The sequence below is a fragment of the Osmerus eperlanus genome, chromosome 7 (genome assembly GCF_963692335.1).
Source record: "Osmerus eperlanus chromosome 7, fOsmEpe2.1, whole genome shotgun sequence".
NCBI classification, from domain to species: Eukaryota; Metazoa; Chordata; class Actinopteri; order Osmeriformes; family Osmeridae; genus Osmerus; species Osmerus eperlanus.
Genome location: NC_085024.1, coordinates 20,518,207 through 20,538,731, shown reverse-complemented (window position 1 = coordinate 20,538,731; position 20,525 = coordinate 20,518,207). Strand labels below are relative to the sequence as shown.

The window sequence follows — 20,525 nt, the reverse complement described above, 5'->3', positions numbered from 1 at the left end:
AAATTGTGCATATATGAATATGTAATTTTGGTGTTTGCCAAAGCTCAGTGGCGCTGCTTACGGCTTGACTGCTGCAGTTTGTTTGCTGTTGTAATGGAATGAGCAGGGGGACTGTTTTTGTATTTCAAGCTTAGCTCAGCTTTCCAGATGTGCTATTTCCAATATCATGCAGGTCCGGGGCCAAAAACCAGTACTACAGACCCTTGATTTCACTCCTCTTTGCTATTTTGCTGCATCCTTTTTTCCTCTCTCATCTTTTTGTCTCCTTGACCCAGTCTCGCTCCCTCCCCTTTTCTCTGCATCTTCCAATGACTCACACATTCCCCCTCCCCCGCCTGTCACACATTTTCACCCCCCTCTCCCTCTCTCCTTCTCTCTCCCTCTCTCATTCGCTCAAACTCTCTCACTTTCCCTACCAGGCTTCACACAGGCTGCAGGTAATGATTAAAAAGAACAATTTATTATTTCACCTCTCCATCCTTCTTACTCTACCTCCTCCTGTCGTCTTCTTCTCTTGCTCTGTGGTCTCTCGTCTAATCTCTGCATTGGTCCATGTTCTCAGAGCGACACAGGTAACAGCCTGGATTACATCAGCCTGTGCTATTTATCAAGGACTGACTGCATTTTACATACATGTACAGTATGCTATGTCAAATCTTGGTACTGTGTTAGAGGTTTCTGGTGTGTGTGTGTGTTTGCGTGTCATGGCATGTGCTTAGAGTGCATCTGCTTCCATGCTTTTCCTCCCCAAAGATGCGTCACTGTTTTCAGGCTCTGTGTGTGTTTCTAAAAGAGAGTAGTGGAGGTCCTTTGGAATTTGTTTTTACCAGTGTGCCATGTCCAGTCCCTAAACTGCTGGTATCTCATTTGATGTTTAGGACACATATTAGAGGTCATTTTGCTCTGTCTCTCATCGCCATTCCAGAATATTCAACATTTCTCAAGGTTTAAATTATTCGGTAATTTGCTACAATTCCTTTCTGAGTCCCTCCATTGTTTCTATGATATTAGCAGTTAACGTCGTTAGCCATGTCAGAATAAGTCAGGGATGTGTTAGATCCAAAACAGAAAGAAATAAGCGTGTGCATGTTTGTCAACATTCAAACGATGCTTCAGGGTCATAATGTTTTTTCAGGATGTCGATAGTGAACATTGTTGCTAGGGAAATCCTGGATTCCAGGGGAAACCCTACAGTAGAAGTGGACTTGCACACAGAAAAAGGTTTGATTTTGCGGACACACACATTTGTGGATGTGTGTATTGACTCTTTGTGTACAGTATATGTGTGTGTGGTACTTTTTATAAATACCGGTGTACCGACCCATAAATGTGGCTTCTGCAGGCGTGTTCAGGGCAGCTGTTCCCAGTGGCGCTTCCACAGGCATCTATGAGGCCCTGGAGCTGAGAGATGGAGACAAGAACCGCTACAAGGGCAAAGGTGAGGCATGAGGAAGGTGTGTGTGAGTGTGTGTGTGTGCGTGTGTGTGTGTGTGTGTGTGTGTGTGTGTGTGTGTAGTGGGGGGGTGCTACTCTACTCACACTTTGCCTCTTCTTTAATTCTAAGGTGTGCTCAAGGCTGTTGGACACGTCAATGACACCATTGGGCCTGCCCTCATCCAGTCAGTAAGTGTTTCGCTTGTGAGTGTGTGGGTGTTTGTGTGCAAGAGAGAGAGAGAGAGAGATATGTATGTCTGTCATCGCCATTCTCTGAAATGTTGTATGTTCCAGGGTATTAATGTCGTGGAGCAAGAGAAACTGGACAACATGATGATCGAGATGGACGGCACTGAGAACAAATGTAGGTAACTACAGTCACGCCGGTGACCCATGTAAACCACAAAAGTGCACAACTTTGTGTAAAACGCGCAATTTGTTTGTGATATTCTCCCCACAGCTCAGTTTGGGGCCAACGCTATTCTTGGCGTGTCACTGGCCATATGCAAAGCTGGTGCCTCAGAGAAAGGCGTGCCCCTGTACCGTCATATTGCCGACCTGGCAGGAAACACAGAGTTGGTTCTTCCTGTTCCTGTAAGTTCCCAAGCATCGAATCTGCACCCTTTCGTTATTATTTTTGTATTTATATATACAAGTATTTTGTATTTTCCCATTTTTGTCTTGAATGGAGTCTCTTCCCTAGTTCCACTCGTATTTCTCTCCTTCAGGCATTTAATGTGATCAACGGGGGCTCCCATGCTGGTAATAAACTGGCCATGCAGGAATTTATGGTACTTCCTGTTGGGGCGGAGTCTTTCCGTGATGCCTTGCGTGTGGGGGCGGAGCTTTACCAAACCCTCAGGGGTGTCATCAAAGAGAAGTACGGCCAGGACGCGACCAACGTGGGGGACGAGGGGGGTTTCGCACCCAACATCCTGGAGAACAGTGAAGGTAATGGACTGAGCAGTGGACACACCTATGCCACTGTAGACATTTACATTTAGTCATTTAGCAGACGCTCTTATCCAGAGCGACTTACAGTAAGTACAGGGACATTCCCCCCGAGGCAAGTAGGGTGAAGTGCTTGGCCCAAGGACACAGCGTCAGTTGGCATGACCGGGAATCGAACTGGCAACCTTCGGATTACTAGCCCGATTCCCTAACCGCTCAGCCACCTGACTCCCATTGAGACACCTGGATTAGACACCTAGATAGACACCTGGATTCTTGCGTAAGACATGTCAGTATAGAAATCACCACTAAATAAAAACAATTTCCGAAATCTGAGGTTATGGTTCATTGACGTAGAAATACTTAGCTGAGGGGTTATCAACTATCCTGTGAGTAAACCGTATCCATGCCATAGCCAATGCAGTTCAAGACATAGGCTGTATGGGTGTAGGTAGCTAGGTACACATCGTTGACAGGCTGTCAGTTCAGAGTCAGCTTATTGTGTCTTGAGAGTCCTCCTCTGCAGCCTGTCTTTGCCCTGCAGCCCTGGAGCTAATCAAGACGGCCATAGAGAAGGCCGGCTTCACCGACAAGGTGGTGATCGGGATGGACGTGGCCGCCTCCGAGTTCTTCATCGAGGGGAAGTACGACCTGGACTTCAAGTCGCCGCCCGACGCCAGACGCCTCATCAGCGCCCAGGAGCTGTCTGACATCTACCAGGGCTTCGTCAACAACTACCCAGGTGTTTATGTGGGTGTGCACATGTCTCTGTGTGTGTGTGTGTGTGTGGGTGTGGGTGTGCACATGTCTCTGTGTGTGTGTGTGTGTGTGGGTGTGGGTGTGCACATGTCTCTCTGTGTGTGTGTGTGTGTGTGTATGCGGGTGTGCACATGTCTGTGTGTGTGTGTCCTGGTTAGTGCAGGACTCCCTCTTCTGGTCCCAGGAGATGGGCTCAGAGGGACAGGGTGACTCTGTTAACGGGTGTTTCAATTATTACCTCTGAATGGACGTGCCGTCCCATCACATACCTGCTACCACTTCCCTCACAGAGAGAGAAGGGGGGGGAGAGGGGGGGGGGAGATGAAGAGGGAGAGGGATGGAGAGAGAGAGCTGGAGAGAGAGAGAGCTGGACTGCTCCTCCTCAATCCCCATTTCCACCTTCCGACACTTGGGGCCCGTTAAGGAGATTTTAATTATGCGCTACAGTGCACATTTGGCAAGACAGGAGCTTCTTCCACGTAGCTCTTTCGCTACCACTGGTGCTTTGTGTGTGTGTGTGTGTGTGTGTTTGAACTGCTGGCCAGCGGTCAAAGAGAGGGGTGAGAAGTCAAACACATCATTGAACTATTAACAATTTACTGCTACACAAACCCCACATAACCCCTCTTCTCCTTCCCCAGTTGTGTCCATTGAGGATCCTTTCGACCAGGATGACTGGCCAGCTTGGACTCAACTCACAGCCTCAGTGGGCATCCAGGTGAGACAGAAGTCAGCCCCCCCCCCCCCCCTTTCCATTTGCCACGCCCTCCATCAATCCTTCCGTTCGATTGGCCGGCCTTCAGTGCCGGAGGGCGATATCGCCTGCGCAGCCCAGTATCTAAAGGGACGACGTGTGTTGTTGTTCTGTGGTTTATCTAGGTGGTGGGAGACGATCTGACCGTCACCAACCCCCGCAGGATAGAGCGCGCCCTGGAGGAGAGGGCCTGCAACTGCCTGCTGCTCAAAGTCAATCAGATAGGCTCAGTCACAGAGTCCATAAAGGCGTGAGTAAGCCATGTGAAAACCGTGCGGGCGTGTGTGTGTGTGTGTGATTAAGTGTGGCCGATGTGGATTGATGAACTCACTCCTCGAGTGTATATACAGCCCACCCGCGCCAGCAAACAGCTAGATATTCGTTGGCGCAGGGGGTAAGGAGTCGCCTTGCGAGTCAGGGGTCCCGGGATCGAGTACCAGTGAGGGGAAAGATCTGTCGGACTGACGAGCAGGCAGGCTCGCTGCTGTTGCGTAAGCGTAGCCTGTTACCTGTGTGTCCCAGGTGTAAGCTGGCCCAAGAGAACGGCTGGGGGGTGATGGTTAGCCATCGCTCAGGGGAGACGGAGGACACCTTCATCGCTGACCTGGTGGTGGGGCTCTGCACTGGACAGGTAGACACACACACGCACACACACATACACACACACACACATTTTCTCAAAACCTTTCCAATGTCTGTACAATGAGTATGGGTGTTTGTGTCACGATATTGTTTGTGTCTGTTCTGTCAGATCAAGACTGGAGCTCCCTGTAGATCTGAGCGTCTGGCTAAATACAACCAGCTCATGAGGTCAGTGTCCATCTAGTCCCTTTGTGTCAGGAAAACTGAAATGTTTTTCTCATCATCTTTTCTTTCCTTCATCCCGTCTCCCTGTGTCTCTCTGCCACCCCCCCCTCCTCCTCCTCCCCCGTTCCTCCCCACCCCTCCTCCCCCGTTCCTCCCCCCCCCCCCCCTCCTCCCCCACTGTCAGGATTGAGGAGGAGTTGGGGGACCAGGCCCGTTTCGCTGGTCACAACTTCCGGAACCCCAGCGCCCTCTGAGGCCTAGGGGGCGCGGACCGACACTGCATCACAGACACGCAACGCATCAGTAGGCAGCACAGACACAGGAACAGACAGACTACCAGGCAGACAGACTTACTGACACACAGCTGACAGCGACAAATAATCACTTTCAAACCTCCTAAACACACATTAGAAGGCCCAGACGGATACACGCAGATCCACTAAGAAATAGATTGAGAACAATCAGCTTTTAAAATCACCTAGGCGCTCTGATGGTTGACTCCACCAGTTTCAACCGCTCTAGCGCTGATTGCAAGAAGACTTGTACAAAGAAAACAGAGACCGCGTATGTTTTTACGCAAACTAGCATCTTTCTGTTCTCCACTTGTTCCTTATCTCTCTCTATCTCTTCTCCCCACGATCCCTCCATCCCCCATGTTTAACTATTTCTTCACGACAGTGCTACAATCCTGCTTCTCCTCTCTTGTTCCATACCGGGAAATCAGAAGTATATCTTCACCAGACCTGATAGCTTGCTATATAATCATGTCTGTTACCTTAATATAAGCCATGCACTCAATAAAAACCTGAGAAACTACAATGTTCACTTCAACCACAACTGCCTATTTATTCCTGCATTTTAGAGATAAGTCCCTTGCTACATTTTACATTTTAGTCATTTAGCAGACGCTCTTATCCAGAGCGACTTACAGTAAGTACAGGGACATTCCCCCGAGGCAAGTAGGGTGAAGTGCCTTGCCCAAGGACACAACATCATTTTGCCTGGCAGGGAATCGAACCGGCAACCTTCTGATTACTAACCCAATTCCCTAACCGCTGACTATGTGCTGTTCTATATGTATCTACTTGTCACTATAGGTATTGTTTGTGTCTGAATAGGTTAAGAATCAATACAATGTTTAAATGCAACGTTGATTAAATAGCATTCAATAGATGGGCTATTCTATTCTGCATGACATTTCTGTTGTGACCGGGGAAGGCTTGTTGTAATATTCACATTGTAATATTCACCTAATTATTAATTCATTTAGCCTACCTACACCATGCACATGTGCGTATTCATTTGTGATATGTTGCTGCATGAGAATACACTGTTGCAGTTTTGTCAACTGCAAGTTACAAATGTAGCAGCAGAGGGAGCGCGAGCTGCGGTGGTTGTCGAGTGAAGCTACACGCTCGCGCACATATAGTGGAGGAGAAGGGTTTCCTGAACCGTTCCCTGCGCGCAGGCGCACTCTGCCGATCCTCAACACGGTTACTATGGTTACTACACAATAGGAGACGGGACAGGGGGCTGGGTGAAGGGGCTAGGGAGCGACATGGAGAGAGGGAGCTTTGCAGAGCCGCTTGACTGGCCACACGGTTGCAAGCTTTCCCCGACTGTCAGGAGAGACGAGACAGAGTGTAGGGGGGGAGGGAGTCATTTGTTGGAAAGGGAAAAATTAAAAGGAGATGCTTCGCCTCAAAATATATAGCCTTTTTACAAGAAAAACTGCTACGTTGGAATGGCCCTAAATGGGCGGATGTATATAGTCTACACAAAGTTAGGGTTATCTGTCATTAAATGAGTATGCCCATATGCTTATCTAGCTTATAAAGGCCTTGATGTTGCACGGTGTGATATTGTTAGGATAAGAAATAGTCTAGGCCTCGCCTACGTGAACAAAGGACAGCTTTGGAAGATTCCATCATATTCCTTGTTCTTTATAGAGCTCGTGAGAATGTGTGGATGTAGCTATTCACAGGAAGGTTGGTCTGTATACCACAGTGTAGGTGAACGTGTTTTGGGTTGAGGTAGAATAGAGAGACCTTTCTCTCCCTGTCTCCCCTCCCTCTTCAGAGTTTTGGCCTTCTCTGCGCCTCTTCCTTCTCCCTCCCTCCTTCTCCCCTCTCCTCGCTCCCCCTTTCCTTAGGAATATGCAAATCACGCCCTCCTCCAGCTCCCTCTCTCTCGCTCTCTTTCTCTTACCCGACGTGCATCCCCTGTTCGCCCCTCCGTTAAAATTGTGACTGTACCGACGGCAAAAAAAAGTGCAAGTCGTCTTGACGGAGGAAGGGGGAGTGGGGAGAAAGGAAAAGGGGCGAAGGGGGTGGGGAAGGCAAGCGTACGCATCAATTTGTACAGTCTTCAGCGGCACCCCGTTTTTCCTGCAACGACCTGAGAGAGAATTCTGCATTATTTGCGGAACCGTTTCAAAATGATCCAGCGCCGGGGCTCTGTTTATAGGAGCTTGTGCCACTGTGTAGCCTGTGTAGGTCCACGTACAATGTGAAACGTGAGGCACAGAGAAAGAAAGGGAGAGTGAAAGAGGGGCCACGCATCGCTGGATATTATAGGTAAGGAGAGGGGAAAATGGATGCACAGTCTATATTTTTAGCTTTTCTTGTTGGCCACGCTTGTGTCCTCCCTCCCCTTCCTTTGTGCGTTAATGATCATGCTCGTGCGTTATGGCTAATTTATGCCCCGGTATATGTGTGTTAGAACGGTCAACACACGCACTCACATTCCAACGAGAACAGGCGGTGCAAAATGCCTATCGCCATTCTATTCAACCGTTTTCTTTATCCAGGGGATGAAAATATAGAGTGCGCGACAAAACGCATGGATGTGTGAATCTTTCTGCTTTATCGGTGTAGCTGTTGCTCATTCTCTCGGTTCGGGCGATTCCGTTGTAGCTCTCTCGATGAAGGTAGAAAAGCTGTACCCGGTCGCTTCTGCATGTGTATCAATAACATTCGCAGGAGAAGAAAGAAGAAAGAAGGTTGCGGTGCCTGTTTGACGGTGATGTAAGCTGTACAACTGTCTCTGCTCAGACTGTGGCTTGGGGCATGCTATGCATCCCTAGTAGTATTTATTTTTATTGACGTACATGTGTTTGACAGAGAAACAAGCAAAACACATAGGAGTGAGTGAGTTTAGGTCGTGTGTTAGAGAGCGAGACAGTGGGAGAGACCATCTGATGCCATTAGTATACCCTATATTCTGCTGTGTAAGTTGCTGTGTTTGCTAATGTAGTTGTTTATAGACCTTGGCCAGAAACCTGCAAATGAACACATGAATGAGAAGCAGCCACCTGTGACATTGCACGCTGTAAATATACTCTGTCTTCGGGAACTGTAGCCCGTGAATACGAGTTGATCCACACATTTCATGAGACCGTAGCCTGCACAATTCATTACTGAATGTTTGGACCACAGGCCCGTAGTGTGCGCTGTATTTTTAATTTTGCAGCCTCTTTGTGGCTGTCTCCTTGTGTTCAATGTAAAGCCCAAGTACCCATCAGCCATTAATCACTTAATGTACACTGTATGTAGATGTAGGGTATAAATGCTGTGAGTGTATGAATAAGTCAATGCATGCTCTACTCAGTAATGATTAATGCATATCTGTATGTACTGCACAAGGTAGTGCTGTGGGATTTACTGTACTGAATGTGTGATGAATCAAACACACGTACACATAAACTTGAAAATGAATGTGTTGTTTACTGCCCACTTAGTTGAACGTGCTTGTACCGTACACGAACAGTGCCACTACTTTGCGACTACTCATCTAAATATATCTTTTAATTTCTTCCTGTGTGTAACTGTACTATTTATAACCTCATTTAATATGAATGAGGTTTCTTAGTGGAACATGAATGAATGGATTAACGAGGCCCTTTGTAGTTCCTGTTTTTAACGTCAGTTACTCTTATGAATGGCTGAGTGACACCTATCTAACTCTGTGTCGTAGTCAGTTGACCTTATGAATGGCTGAGGAGGCTTGGGATTGAGTTAATGTGGGTGTGCTGGCTGGCCGTACGCAGTGGTTGTAGGATAACCACATGTGGCTGAAGGTTTTGATTTGTGGTCATGGAGGTGGAAGGGGGTATGGCACTGGGAAGCCTCGCACGTTGTCTAGGCTTTTGTACCGGGTCTGATAACAACAGTTAGAAAATATGATGTGGTGTTTTTGTTGCACCTTTGTCATATCTCTTGGTCGGGGGGGGGGGCCCTTACCAACCTTGGAACACACCTTGGATGAAGAGTTTGATTTGACGTGGTTGTGCTGTTGTCTCTGCAGGTCTGGGTAGCTCGGATGTGGTGATCTCCAGACTGAACAGAGACCACTACTTCCTCTGCCGTTGCCTGCGAGGTGAAATGGACATTGCAGAGGACAGACCATGAAGACAAGAACTCACAAAGAATCAGTAAGAACTGTTATCATCATTAGTGTGTGTGTGTGTCAAAGAAATTGCCTTCTGTTCTCATAAGGCGTTATTAAATGTGAAATCGTGAATGGTTTTGAAATTATATGAATTAGATTATCTCAAGTTGATAGCCTATTATATATTAGAGCTGAATGAAAACAATAATTCTGTGTGATATGACTACCAATGCTGTTATTGTGGTGATCTTCTTCTCTCCTTTCTCTTACATTTTCCTGTCTACCTCCATGTAAAATGTCTGTCTTATTTCTTATTGTTTTATCTGCCCCCCATTGTGTTTTTTTGACCCAACGTTCCTATTTCTAATTATCTCTGCTATTCTCATGTTCTCTCTACCTTCCATAACTCCAACGCCCTAATTTCTCTGTTTCTCATGTATTGATTCATGTTATGTTTTGATCATCTTTTTATATCATCTCACTAATCTCACCTAATCTTTATCCCCTCGCCCCAATTTATCCCCCTTTCCTTCTCCTCCTCCTTGCATCCTTCACCCCTGGTCGGTTCAGATGCCCATGCGCAGTGGGCGGAGGAGGGGGGGCAGTGAGGAGAGGAGGGGCAGGCGCCCGCACCCCAGCCCGTCTCGAGCCGAACGCAACGACAGGCAGACGGTTAGACTCCACCGCCTCCGTGTCTCTCTCTCTCTCTCTCTCTCTCTCTCTCTCTCTCTCTCTCTCTCTCTCTCTCTCTCTCTCTCTCTCTCTCTCTGTCTCTCTCTCTCTCCGTCTCTCTCTGTCTCTCTCTCTCTCCTGCGTTCACCCCTTAACTCAGTGTCTGGTTTAGTTAAGACAGAGAAGGGTCTGTCAATCACTGCTCATCGATCAAAGCCCTAATGAAGCCCTGTGTGGTGTGTGTGAGTGTGTGTGTGAGTGTGTGTGTGAGTCATAGTCACAATTTGGCACAGACGTACCTTTGCACTGCCGACGATGTTTGTTTCTGCGTTTTACACACTTGTGCACTTTGTGTGTCATCTCTCCGGTACTTTGATGTCTTCTGTGCGCTTCTTTGTTCTAAAAACAGACTTAGGAGCAGAACTGCGGCAGAATTTAAACCCGTTCTTTCTTTTCAGCAAAGAGCCGCCGGCGAGGAGTTGGCTGCAAACCGCTTCAATCGCCGTTCGCAAGGTCACGACTCATCAGAGAGTGAAGGGGAGGAACATGTGCCTCCACCGAAGAGGCAGAAAGTCCAGGTCAGTTGAACAAAAATATATAATCTCATGAAGGGAAAACAACTGTGTCTACTGTCAAGTACATCAAGTTCAATGTAATCACTCCTCTAGGGTGTGATTCAACTGGATACTGTTTGAGCACGGCACATATTTACCACAGCGATGCTCTATAGTTGTAACAGACTGTAACACACATTTGTACAGGCGTGTGTCAAATAAATCAAATTTTCACTTTCCTCACAGGATGCCGCCCCAACCACAGCCCCCCCTGCTTCAACTAATTCTACCGAGAACACACCCTCCACTGTCCCACCCCCACCACCGGCTGTAAGCCAATCACGGGAGAGTGACAATGAGGATGGACAATCCCAAGGTAGCAGGAGCTCAGTTGTAGGGAGCCTGGCCAATAGCAGCAGTAGTCTAAGCAGTGGGCGGGACATAGACCAGGACAACCGCTCCTCCTCTCCGAGTCTCTCCGCCTCCCCATTGGCCAGCCTGGACTCCGACTCCGACAGCCCTGATTCGCCCAAGCAAGGAGAGAGGGAACGTGAAAAGGGGAAAGGGGGAGGAGTGGGGAAGTCAGGGGGAGAGGACAGAAGAACTGCGAGAGAGGCGAGAGGGGAGGAGTCTTGCGGAGAGGCGGAGAGGAGGGACGGCGACGGCAGGATGGACGACAGTCCTGCTTTGAAGCCGCCTACCGCCCCTTGCCCTTCCTCTGCCCTCACTCCCTCTGTCCGTGGCGGGGCTGACTCCAGCGTCGCCGAGGGCAACAGTGGCAGGAAGTCCTACTTCTCCCTGGACTCCAAGCTGGTGAAGGTGGAGTACGGAGGAGGCGACGGAGGACACGGCGGTGACGGAGGACACGGCGGCAGTCGGATGAACGCCAAAGCCAACGCTCAGTGCATGACCAAGACAACCGTCTCCGGGGGAGACTATCCCCACGGCAACCCCAATATTCCGCACGCCCCTCCCCCACCGCTGCCCCCTCCACCCGCCCTGAAGCCTCTCGAGCTGGGGGTTCAGAACCTCCCAGTCGAGGCCAAGGCAGAAAGAGACAAGATGGAGAAGGTCGAGAAACTCATGGACAAGACCCAGTCCACGCCCCCTTCCCTGTTACCGCAAACCAGCCCCTTACCCCAGCCTCAGCCCTCACCCCACCCCCATCACTATAGCCCCACCAGCTGGCAGGGTGGCACGGCAACCGGTTGCCAGGGTAGCTGGGGCTACGCCCGTTACCCCGGTAACCACCACCCGCACCAGCCGCAGCACCAACCCCCAGTGCAGCAGCAGCAACTGCCCTCCGTCTACAACCCCCCCTCCTCCCGCCTCTCCTCCGCCTCGCGCCCCCCCTACCTCCCCCACCCTCACCCCCACCCCCACAGGGAGTACCTGCCCAGGTACACTGGTGGGGGAGGGGACAGAGAGAGGGGGGCGACGGGAGAGCGGGAGAGGGGAGGCAGAGGCGAGTTCGGAGGGAGGGAGATGAGCAGGGAGTTCTCTGCCAGCGTAGGCAGCAGCGGTGGGGGTGGAAACAACAACAACACCAGCGGGGGGATGGGGGGGCCCAACGGTCTGCAGGCCAGAGAGTTTGGCTCTCTGGCGGGGAGTCAGAACCGTGAGTACCCAGGTCTGGTAGCACAGGCCCCTGGGAGAGACGGACCCATTGGTCCCGGGGGGAGAGAATTTGGATCCGGGTTTAGGGACAGAGATAGAGATAGAGAGAGGGACAGGGAGAGAGATGGAGGAAGGGATTTCTCTCTGCCCAATCAGAACCAGAGTAGAGACTTTGGGGCCAATGGGACGGGGCCTGGGGGAAGCCACCCCAGAGACAAGGAAGCGGGCAGGTGGGGCGAATATGGGGGGCAGACAAGAGAGGTGGGGGGGAACAGCAACTCAAACAACCCCCTGCCCCCGAGTAACCCCCCCGGCTCGGCCGCTGGGTTACCTGGGTTACCTGTGACCCCCATCCTAACCCGAGACCCCCCGTCTTCACCCCAAAGCACCCCCACTCACCCCTCCCTCTCCTCCCTGCCACCTCACTCTCACCCCCACCCTCCAAACCCCTCCAACCGGGAATACCCCCCCTCGATAGATCAGGCCCCGCCCCCTCCCTCCGGCGGAGAGCACTTCCACAGGGAGTACGCCCCTCCAGGAGGGAAAGACTACCCACCTGGTGCAGCCTCCTCCACTGGCCCCCCACGGGAGTACCCCAGCCCCCCCGGGATGACCCCCAACCTGGGGAGGGACTACCCCGGTGGACCCCATTCCTCCCACCCCTCCCACCCCCACTACCAGGTCCAGTCAGCCAGGGACCGAGACCGAGAGAGGGACTCGAACCTGCGAGAGGCAGCTCTTTATCAGAGCCGCGGAGGCCCCGCCCAACCCCCCTCCCACTCTCCTTCCTCCTCCTCCTCGTCCTCGCACCACTCGCATCCTCCGAACGCTCCCTATCCCCCTCCACCTCCTCCCCCTCCTCTCCCTCCCCCCCAGACCTCTCTACCCCAGCCGCCCACCTCGGGCCTGGGACCAAACCACACGCGTCCGGTGCAGTACCCCTCGTCCAATCAGACTCCTCCAACCCCCCATTCGCCCTTGTCCAGCACCGCAACCAATCAGATGGGAGGGTTTCCATCTTTCCCTCCTGGTCCCTCCTCCGGAGCGAACATGCCACTTCCTGGTTCGGGCGTGTCCTCTACCTGTTCCCCAGGATGTAGGCCCGCCTCCTACCACGGCACCTTAAACAGCCACCCCCCCTTCAGTGGCCCCTACCACCCCAATGGGAACAGTGGCAGTAACCTGGCCCACAGCAATAGTAGCAGTGGCATACCCAACAACAACAGCAATAGCAACTCCCACTCCCTCTCGCCCCCTAATGCCTCCAAGGGATCTCTTGGCAACCCTGGCAACAACAACGGCACTTCAACCCCCAGCTCCAGCTCCACACTTCCTGGGGATGGGCATTCGGATTCGTCTACTGGCCCTCTCCCTCCGCCCGTCATCAAGGAGGAACCAATAGAGGAACGGGAGGAGAGCGAGAGCCCGCCCCCGGTGTTGCGAAGCCCGTCCCCTGAGCCGAAACCCGTGGACGTTCCGATCCACGCCAGCCAGTCCGCGAGGTGAGACGGGATCAATGTTAGTCTCGTCGTAACAGCATAGCTTCCGTCTGGACCTGTTCCCCATGCGGATGTCCTGTTACTCGATACGTTAAACCAGACAGTAAAAAATGCCAGAAACTTCTTCCGGGCATCTGATATTGATTATTAGAAACCGAATCTGTCTCTCCTTCATGACCATGATCATGAGTGTGAATTGTTCTTCCTCGCTGAGGTGTGTGTGCTGTTGTCAGGTTCCACAGGGTTCTAGACCGGGGCAGTGGGAACTCGTGCGCTCGCAGCGATGTTCTGTTCGTCCCGCTGGATGGATCCAAACTGTGGAAGAAGAGGAATGAGGTGATCGAGAGGGCCCGTCGAGAGGTGGAGCAGAGAGCCAGAGACCTGCGAGAGAAAGAGAGGGAACGAGAGAGGGAACGGGAAAGAGAGAGGGAACTGGAGAGACACCTACAAGTAAGCCTGTTGTGGATCAGAGTTGGTATATTTTAGGAAAGTAATGATGATGAGGATGCTGATTATGATGATAACCAGACGTGTGTGCATTGATAATATTTCTCTTTCTCTCCCTCTCTTTTTTTCTCCCTCTCTATTTCTCTCCCTCTCTATTTCTCCCTCTCTATTTCTCTCCCTCTCTATTTCTCCCTCTCTTTTTCTCTCCCTCTCTATTTCTCCCTCTCTTTTTCTCTCCCTCTCTATTTATGTCCCTCTCTTTCTTCCCCCTTCTCCCCCCCTCCCTCTGCAGCAGCAGAAGGACAACAACAACAACAACAACGCTGTAGGAGGAGGGCCACGCCAAGGCTCCTCCCTCTTCTTCCCCTCGTCTTCCTCCATCCTCCTCGACCCTTCATCCTCCTCCTCCTCTTCCTCTGGCAACCCTGCCTCCCACCCTCCCCCTCCCCCTCACCCCCAGCACCACCACCCCCACCCCCACGCTCACCTGCACCCCTCCCACCCTCTTCATCCTTCCCTCTCTCACTCCATCCCCCACTCCCTCCTCCTCCCGTCCATGGGAGGTGCGTCGGCAGTGGTTGGGGGTCACCAGGGGGCCCTGGGGATCGGGTTAGGGGGTCCCTACCTGGGTCCTGACACACCTGCTCTGAGGACCCTGAGCGAGTACGCGCGGCCGCACGCCATGTCTCCCCTGGGCGCGGCCAGCCGAGCGCAGGCCCACCACCCTCACGTTCACCATCACGCCCACCCCCACGCCCACCCCCACGTCCACCCTTCCTTCTTCCTCCCCCAGTTCCAAAACCCCGGCCTGGGCCACCCTCACCACCTCCCCGCCGACGCTGCCACAGCAGCCGCCATCTTGGGGTTCCTGTACGGGGGTAGTCTGGAGGGGGGTCACGGGGGCATGGGGGGTCATGGGGGAGTACCTGGGGGGCCGGGGCCAGGGGGGATGGGTGGTGCAGGGATGGGCTTCCCTCATGCGATGGCAGCCCACAGGGACCGCATGAAGCCGGGCTTTGAGTTTAAGAGTGAGGAGAGGATGTATCCGCCGGTCTCCATGGCTGACCAAACGGCTCTTGCCCTCGCTCACTCCCACTCGCACGCCCACGCCCATGCCCACGCACACGCACACGCCCACTCCCTCCTGTTAGGGGGTGGAGGAGGGGGGGCCGGCGAGGTGTCACTCTATGGCACGCCCCCTCCTTCAGCCCCTCCAGCCCCACCTCCTCTCCAGAACCCGGGGCTAGCCCCTGTGAGCCGACCCCCCAACCCCTCTGCCCCCCAGCCCCTCTCCAACCCACCCCCGTCCTCCATAGTCCCTCCCCCACTCCCCACCCACCCTGTAACCACACCCACCGCTGCTCCTCCTCCCCCGGCCCCCGCCGCCCCTCCTCCAGCTCCTCCCCCTCCGCCCTCCTCCTCCAACCCCGCTTCATCCCACCATCATCCCTCTCCCCACCCCTCCTTCCCCAGCTCCCTCCACTCTCACCCCCAACCCGCCCCCACCCTGGGTCCAGCCGCCCCCGCTGAGACCTACCCCACTCCCACTCGCTCGCCCGCCTCCTCGGAGAGAGAGAGGAGCGGGGAGAGGGAGAGAGAGAGAGAGAGGGAGAGAGACAGAGTGGGGCTGCCAGCCAGTGGGGAGAGAGAACAAGAGAGGGAGAGAGAAAGAGGGGCAAGTGGAGGAGGAGGAGGAGGAAGCGGAGGAGGAACAGGAGGAGGAGGTGGTGGTGGAGGAGGAGGAGGAGGAGGAGGAGGAGGAGGAGGAGGAGGAGGAGGAGGAGGAGGAGGGGAGAATCTGGGGCGTCTCCAGATGTTGAACGTTACGCCTCACCATCACCAGCACTCACACATCCACTCCCACCTACACCTGCACCAGCAAGACACAGGTACCCACTGCTGAGACAACCACGCCACCCATACGCTACACATAGCATTGTATAAAGTACTCAAGTAATCCAGTACCCATATCTTATCAAGGCATTGCAATCAATTACCGATCCATCAGAAGGTGACACAGGGATTTGCCCATATGAATCCGCCCTCTTTCTTTTGACACGGTTGCATGGTGACTCCTATTAAATATTTCCTGTATTTCCTCTTACATCATTGGCCGCCAGCGGCGGGCGGGGTGCACCCCCTGATGGACCCGCTGGCCTCGGGGTCTCCCCTGGCACGCCTGCCGTACCCCGGAGCCTCTCTGGGCACCCCCATCCTGGCACACCCCCTCACTGATAGCGAGGTGCTACGCCAACAGCTCTTCGGTGAGAAGAATATGCTGATTCAGGAATTCACACCGTTACAGTTATTGTATTTCATAGTAATTGTGGAAGGAATGGAACTTTCCGAGGAATTGAAATTTAATATTTTCTTTCCCTCTTTCGTTCCCTCTTCTTCTCTCTTCTTTCCAACCAAACTTCCTGTCATGGCTGACCTCCCTTGTCTCTCTTTCTATCGTCAAATCAATTTTTCATTTGACTCGTTTGCCCCTGTCTCCTTATACCCCTGCTCTCCACCTCTCCTCCATCCTGTCTCGGTCCTTCCCCCGTCCTTTTCCCCCTGCTCCTCTCCTCCATCCTGTCTCGGTCCTTCCCCCGTCCTTTCCCCCTGCTCCTCCATCCTGTCTCGGTCCTTCCCCCGTCCTTTCCCCCTGCTCCTCCATCCTGTCTCGGTCCTTCCCCCGTCCTTTCCCCCTGCTCCTCTCCTCCATCCTGTCTCGGTCCTTCCCCCGTCCTTTTCCCCCTGCTCCTCTCCTCCATCCTGTCTCTGTCCTTCCCCCGTCCATTTCCCCCTGCTCCTCTCCTCCATCCTGTCTCGGTCCTTCCCCCGTCCTTTTCCCCCTGCTCCTCTCCTCCATCCTGTCTCGGTCCTTCCCCCGTCCTTTCCCTCTGCTCCTCCATCCTGTCTCGGTCCTTCCCCCGTCCTTTTCCCCCTGCTCCTCTCCTCCATCCTGTCTCGGTCCTTCCCCCGTCCTTTCCCTCTGCTCCTCCATCCTGTCTCGGTCCTTCCCCCGTCCTTTTCCCCCTGCTCCTCTCCTCCATCCTGTCTCGGTCCTTCCCCCGTCCTTTCCCTCTGCTCCTCCATCCTGTCTCGGTCCTTCCCCCGTCCTTTTCCCCCTGCTCCTCTCCTCCATCCTGTCTCGGTCCTTCCCCCGTCCTTTCCCTCTGCTCCTCCATCCTGTCTCGGTCCTTCCCCTGTCCTTTTCCCCCTGCTCCTCTCCTCCATCCTGTCTCGGTCCTTCCCCCGTCCTTTTCCCCCTGCTCCTCTCCTCCATCCTGTCTCGGTCCTTCCCCCGTCCTTTCCCCCTGCTCCTCCATCCTGTCTCGGTCCTTCCCCCGTCCTTTTCCCCCTGCTCCTCCATCCTGTCTCGGTCCTTCCCCCGTCCTTTTCCCCCTGCTCCTCTCCTCCATCCTGTCTCGGTCCTTCCCCCGTCCTTTCCCTCTGCTCCTCCATCCTGTCTCGGTCCTTCCCCCGTCCTTTTCCCCCTGCTCCTCTCCTCCATCCTGTCTCTGTCCTTTTCCCCCTGCTCCTCTCCTCCATCCTGTCTCGGTCCTTCCCCCGTCCTTTTCCCCCTGCTCCTCTCCTCCATCCTGTCTCGGTCCTTCCCCCGTCCTTTCCCTCTGCTCCTCCATCCTGTCTCGGTCCTTCCCCCGTCCTTTTCCCCCTGCTCCTCTCCTCCATCCTGTCTCTGTCCTTTTCCCCCTGCTCCTCTCCTCCATCCTGTCTCGGTCCTTCCCCCGTCCTTTTCCCCCTGCTCCTCTCCTCCATCCTGTCTCTGTCCTTTTCCCCCTGCTCCTCTCTTCCATCCTGTCTCGGTCCTTCCCCCGTCCTTTTCCCCCTGCTCCTCTCCTCCATCCTGTCTCTGTCCTTTTCCCCCTGCTCCTCTCCTCCATCCTGTCTCTGTCCTTTTCCCCCTGCTCCTCTCTTCCATCCTGTCTCGGTCCTTCCCCCGTCCTTTTCCCCCTGCTCCTCTCCTCCATCCTGTCTCTGTCCTTTTCCCCCTGCTCCTCTCCTCCATCCTGTCTCGGTCCTTCCCCCGTCCTTTTCCCCCTGCTCCTCTCCTCCATCCTGTCTGGGTCCTTCCCCCGTCCTTTTCCCCCTGCTCCTCTCCTCCATCCTGTCTCTGTCCTTTTCCCCCTGCTCCTTTCCTCCATCCTGTCTCGGTCCTTTTCCCCCTGCTCCTCTCCTCCATCCTGTCTCTGTCCTTTTCCCCCTGCTCCTCTCCTCCATCCTGTCTCGGTCCTTTTCCCCCTGCTCCTCTCCTCCATCCTGTCTCGGTCCTTCCCCCGTCCTTTTCCCCCTGCTCCTCTCCTCCATTCTGTCTCTGTCCTTTTCCCCCTGCTCCTCTCCTCCATCCTGTCTCTGTCCTTTTCCCCCTGCTCCTCTCCTCCATCCTGTCTCTGTCCTTTTCCCCCTGCTCCTCTCCTCCATCCTGTCTCTGTCCTTTTCCCCCTGCTCCTCTCCTCCATCCTGTCTCGGTCCTTTTCCCCCTGCTCCTCTCCTCCATCCTGTCTCGGTCCTTTTCCCCCTGCTCCTCTCCTCCATCCTGTCTCTGTCCTTTTCCCCCTGCTCCTCTCCTCCGGCCCGCAGGCGCTCCGTTCCGCGAGCTGCCCCAGCCGTCCTCTCTCTCTGGCCCCATGTCTGCGGCCCATCAGCTACAGGCCATGCAGCAGGCCCAGAGCGCTGAGCTGCAGATTCAGAGGCTGGCCCTGGAACAGCAGTGGATCCACCACCATCATCACCACTCCCTCACCCAGGACGAGTACTACAGGTACTTTGGATGTTGGAATAGAGTGGGGGTGAGGGAGGGCATTACATTTACGTTTAGTCATTTAGCAGACGCTCTTATTCAGAGCGACTTACGGTAAGTGAGTGTGTGTGTGTGTGTGTGTGTGTGTGCGTGCCTGCCATGTTGCACGAGACGTCCATAGTGCAATACTTTGTACTTTTCTTTCCTTTCAGCCACTTGAAGAAAGAGAGTGACAAGACCTTGTGAGGGAGGGAAAGAGAGGGGGGACGTGTCCAAGGATGAAAAGCGGAAGAGAGGAGAGAATAATGTGCAAAACGAAAACAAAACAATGAACGAAAGCACTGAACAATGAAGAAAGATTTAAAAGAAAAACATGGACTGGACACATATCATAGGACTGACCTGACTGCGAGGAAGGGGTTAAAGAATGGAGGGAGGGAGGGAGGGAGAGCGAGGAGTGAAAATGTTGCGCACAGTCCTTGTGTTTACTGTACGGTGTCCTAGATCCAGACTCCGGCGCTTCCTAGCGTATGTTGTTCAACTCCAGTCTGTTTTGTAATGTGCTCTGTATATTAGGCGGGGGCAGCAATATAGTGCAGTACAGTATGTGTAAAATACCTTTATGCCAGAACGAATGTGTACATGAGTCTTTCTTTTCTGTCATTGCATGTAGCTAGGCGCTTCTTCTGAACTGGTGGAACCTTTAATCTATTTTTAGTAACGAACCCCTTGTTTGTACCTGAGGTGTTCTATGAGTATGCATGAGCCCAACGACTTAGAGTCGTGTTATGTTTATGATCAATAGTATTGTTATAATTATTGTTGATGTAATGTCTGTTTGATGATAATTATATAATTATATATACATATTATTTTCTATTATTTTTTTACATTTTCATGGTATGCTGGTTCGTTTTTAGCTTTTTATTTTAAATCCCCCCCCCCATGAAACGAATGAAGGAAAAAACAGTCTGAAAATAAATTACTTCTTTTTTTGCTAACGTTGTACGTCGTACCTAGACACAATGGAGACTGTAAGAACACATATGTAAGCCTACATAGAGTACTGGCAGGGTCCCCCTCCAAAAAAATGTTTTATAGAAGACACCCACACAAAGACTATCAAATTCCTCTCTCCACCCCCTCTCATTTCTCCCCTCAATCTCTCCCTATTCCTCTACCCGCCCCCCTCTCTCTCCCTCTCTCTCTGGTAGACTGTAGCTAATAGGAGACACATGGGATGAGTGAGAGGCTGCTAGTGAGGCTGCTCCAGTGAACACCAGCCACCCTGAGCTAGCATTCCATACTGCACTGTAAAAGAAAGAGAAGTAAAAGAGAAGAAAAGTGTAGGAGACGAGAACGTGATTTACTGATGCTGCTCAGGGTCGTGTGAGTGTGTGTGTGAGTGTGTGTGTGTGTGTGCATGTGTGTGTGGGGGTGAGTGTGTGCATGTGTGTGTGGGCGTGTGAGTGTGTGCGTTGGGGTGTGTGTGAGTGTGTGCGTGTGCGTGGGTGTGTGTGTGCATGTGTGTGTGTGAGTGTGTGTGGGGGTGTGTGTGTGAGTGTGTGCGTGGGGGTGTGTGTGTGTGTGGGGGTGTGTGTGTGTGTGTGTGGGGGTATGGGGGTGTGTGTGTGTGTGGGGGGGGGGGGTGCGTGTGTGTGTGCGTGCGTGGGGGTGTGGGTGTGTGTGTGTGTGTGTGGACTGCTCCTCACATCTTGTTCAGTTGTTTTGATTGCAGTGTGATTCCTACAGGGTTAAATAGTAGGCGAGAACAATATTGCTTCTCTTGGGCTTATTTCATAAGAATTGAGACCAGAAAACAGACTCTGGAGAGACTACAGAGATGTGGCCCCAGATCTCTCCCTTTAGATACCCTCCCTACCTGCTCCCTT

At 52.9% G+C, this 20,525-nt stretch overlaps 2 protein-coding genes across 3 annotated transcripts; both read left to right on the top strand.

Annotated features, from left to right (window-relative positions):
* Nucleotides 1-336: 336 nt before the first annotated feature.
* LOC134023601 (gamma-enolase) lies at nt 337-5,501 on the top strand. 2 transcript variants are annotated; one of them, XM_062465854.1, is made up of 13 exons: nt 337-437; nt 1,136-1,221; nt 1,343-1,438; nt 1,565-1,623; nt 1,729-1,798; nt 1,895-2,028; nt 2,163-2,385; nt 2,930-3,127; nt 3,786-3,862; nt 4,024-4,148; nt 4,421-4,529; nt 4,650-4,708; nt 4,890-5,500. In XM_062465854.1, exons 2-13 carry the CDS (start codon nt 1,137-1,139, stop codon nt 4,957-4,959), a joined length of 1,305 nt encoding a protein of 434 aa, XP_062321838.1. In that variant the 5' UTR covers nt 337-437; nt 1,136; the 3' UTR covers nt 4,960-5,500. The 2 variants fall into 2 exon arrangements, with proteins under 2 accessions (XP_062321838.1, XP_062321837.1); XM_062465853.1 differs by lacking the exon at nt 337-437 and adding an exon at nt 463-572 and having other exon boundaries at nt 4,890-5,501.
* Nucleotides 5,502-7,038: 1,537 nt separating this feature from the next.
* atn1 (atrophin 1) lies at nt 7,039-19,821 on the top strand. The gene is made up of 11 exons (XM_062465928.1): nt 7,039-7,281; nt 9,011-9,137; nt 9,665-9,766; nt 10,225-10,344; nt 10,567-13,439; nt 13,670-13,886; nt 14,176-15,562; nt 15,605-15,772; nt 16,004-16,147; nt 18,474-18,654; nt 18,846-19,821. Exons 2-11 carry the CDS (start codon nt 9,111-9,113, stop codon nt 18,877-18,879), a joined length of 5,253 nt encoding a protein of 1,750 aa, XP_062321912.1. The 5' UTR covers nt 7,039-7,281; nt 9,011-9,110; the 3' UTR covers nt 18,880-19,821.
* The last annotated feature ends 704 nt before the right edge of the window (nt 19,822-20,525 follow it).

Bases quoted from the DNA above. Each gene is read 5' to 3' on its own strand.
- atn1 (XM_062465928.1), top strand. From the start codon at position 9,111: ATGAAGACAAGAACTCACAAAGAATCA. The intron at 9,767-10,224 runs GTTAGACTCCAC...CTTTCTTTTCAG, and splicing joins AACGCAACGACAGGCAGACG to CAAAGAGCCGCCGGCGAGGA. The intron at 13,887-14,175 runs GTAAGCCTGTTG...CTCCCTCTGCAG, and splicing joins AACTGGAGAGACACCTACAA to CAGCAGAAGGACAACAACAA.
- LOC134023601 (XM_062465853.1), top strand. From the start codon at position 553: ATGTTCTCAGAGCGACACAG. The intron at 1,799-1,894 runs GTAGGTAACTAC...TTCTCCCCACAG, and splicing joins GGACGGCACTGAGAACAAAT to CTCAGTTTGGGGCCAACGCT. The intron at 4,530-4,649 runs GTAGACACACAC...CTGTTCTGTCAG, and splicing joins TGGGGCTCTGCACTGGACAG to ATCAAGACTGGAGCTCCCTG.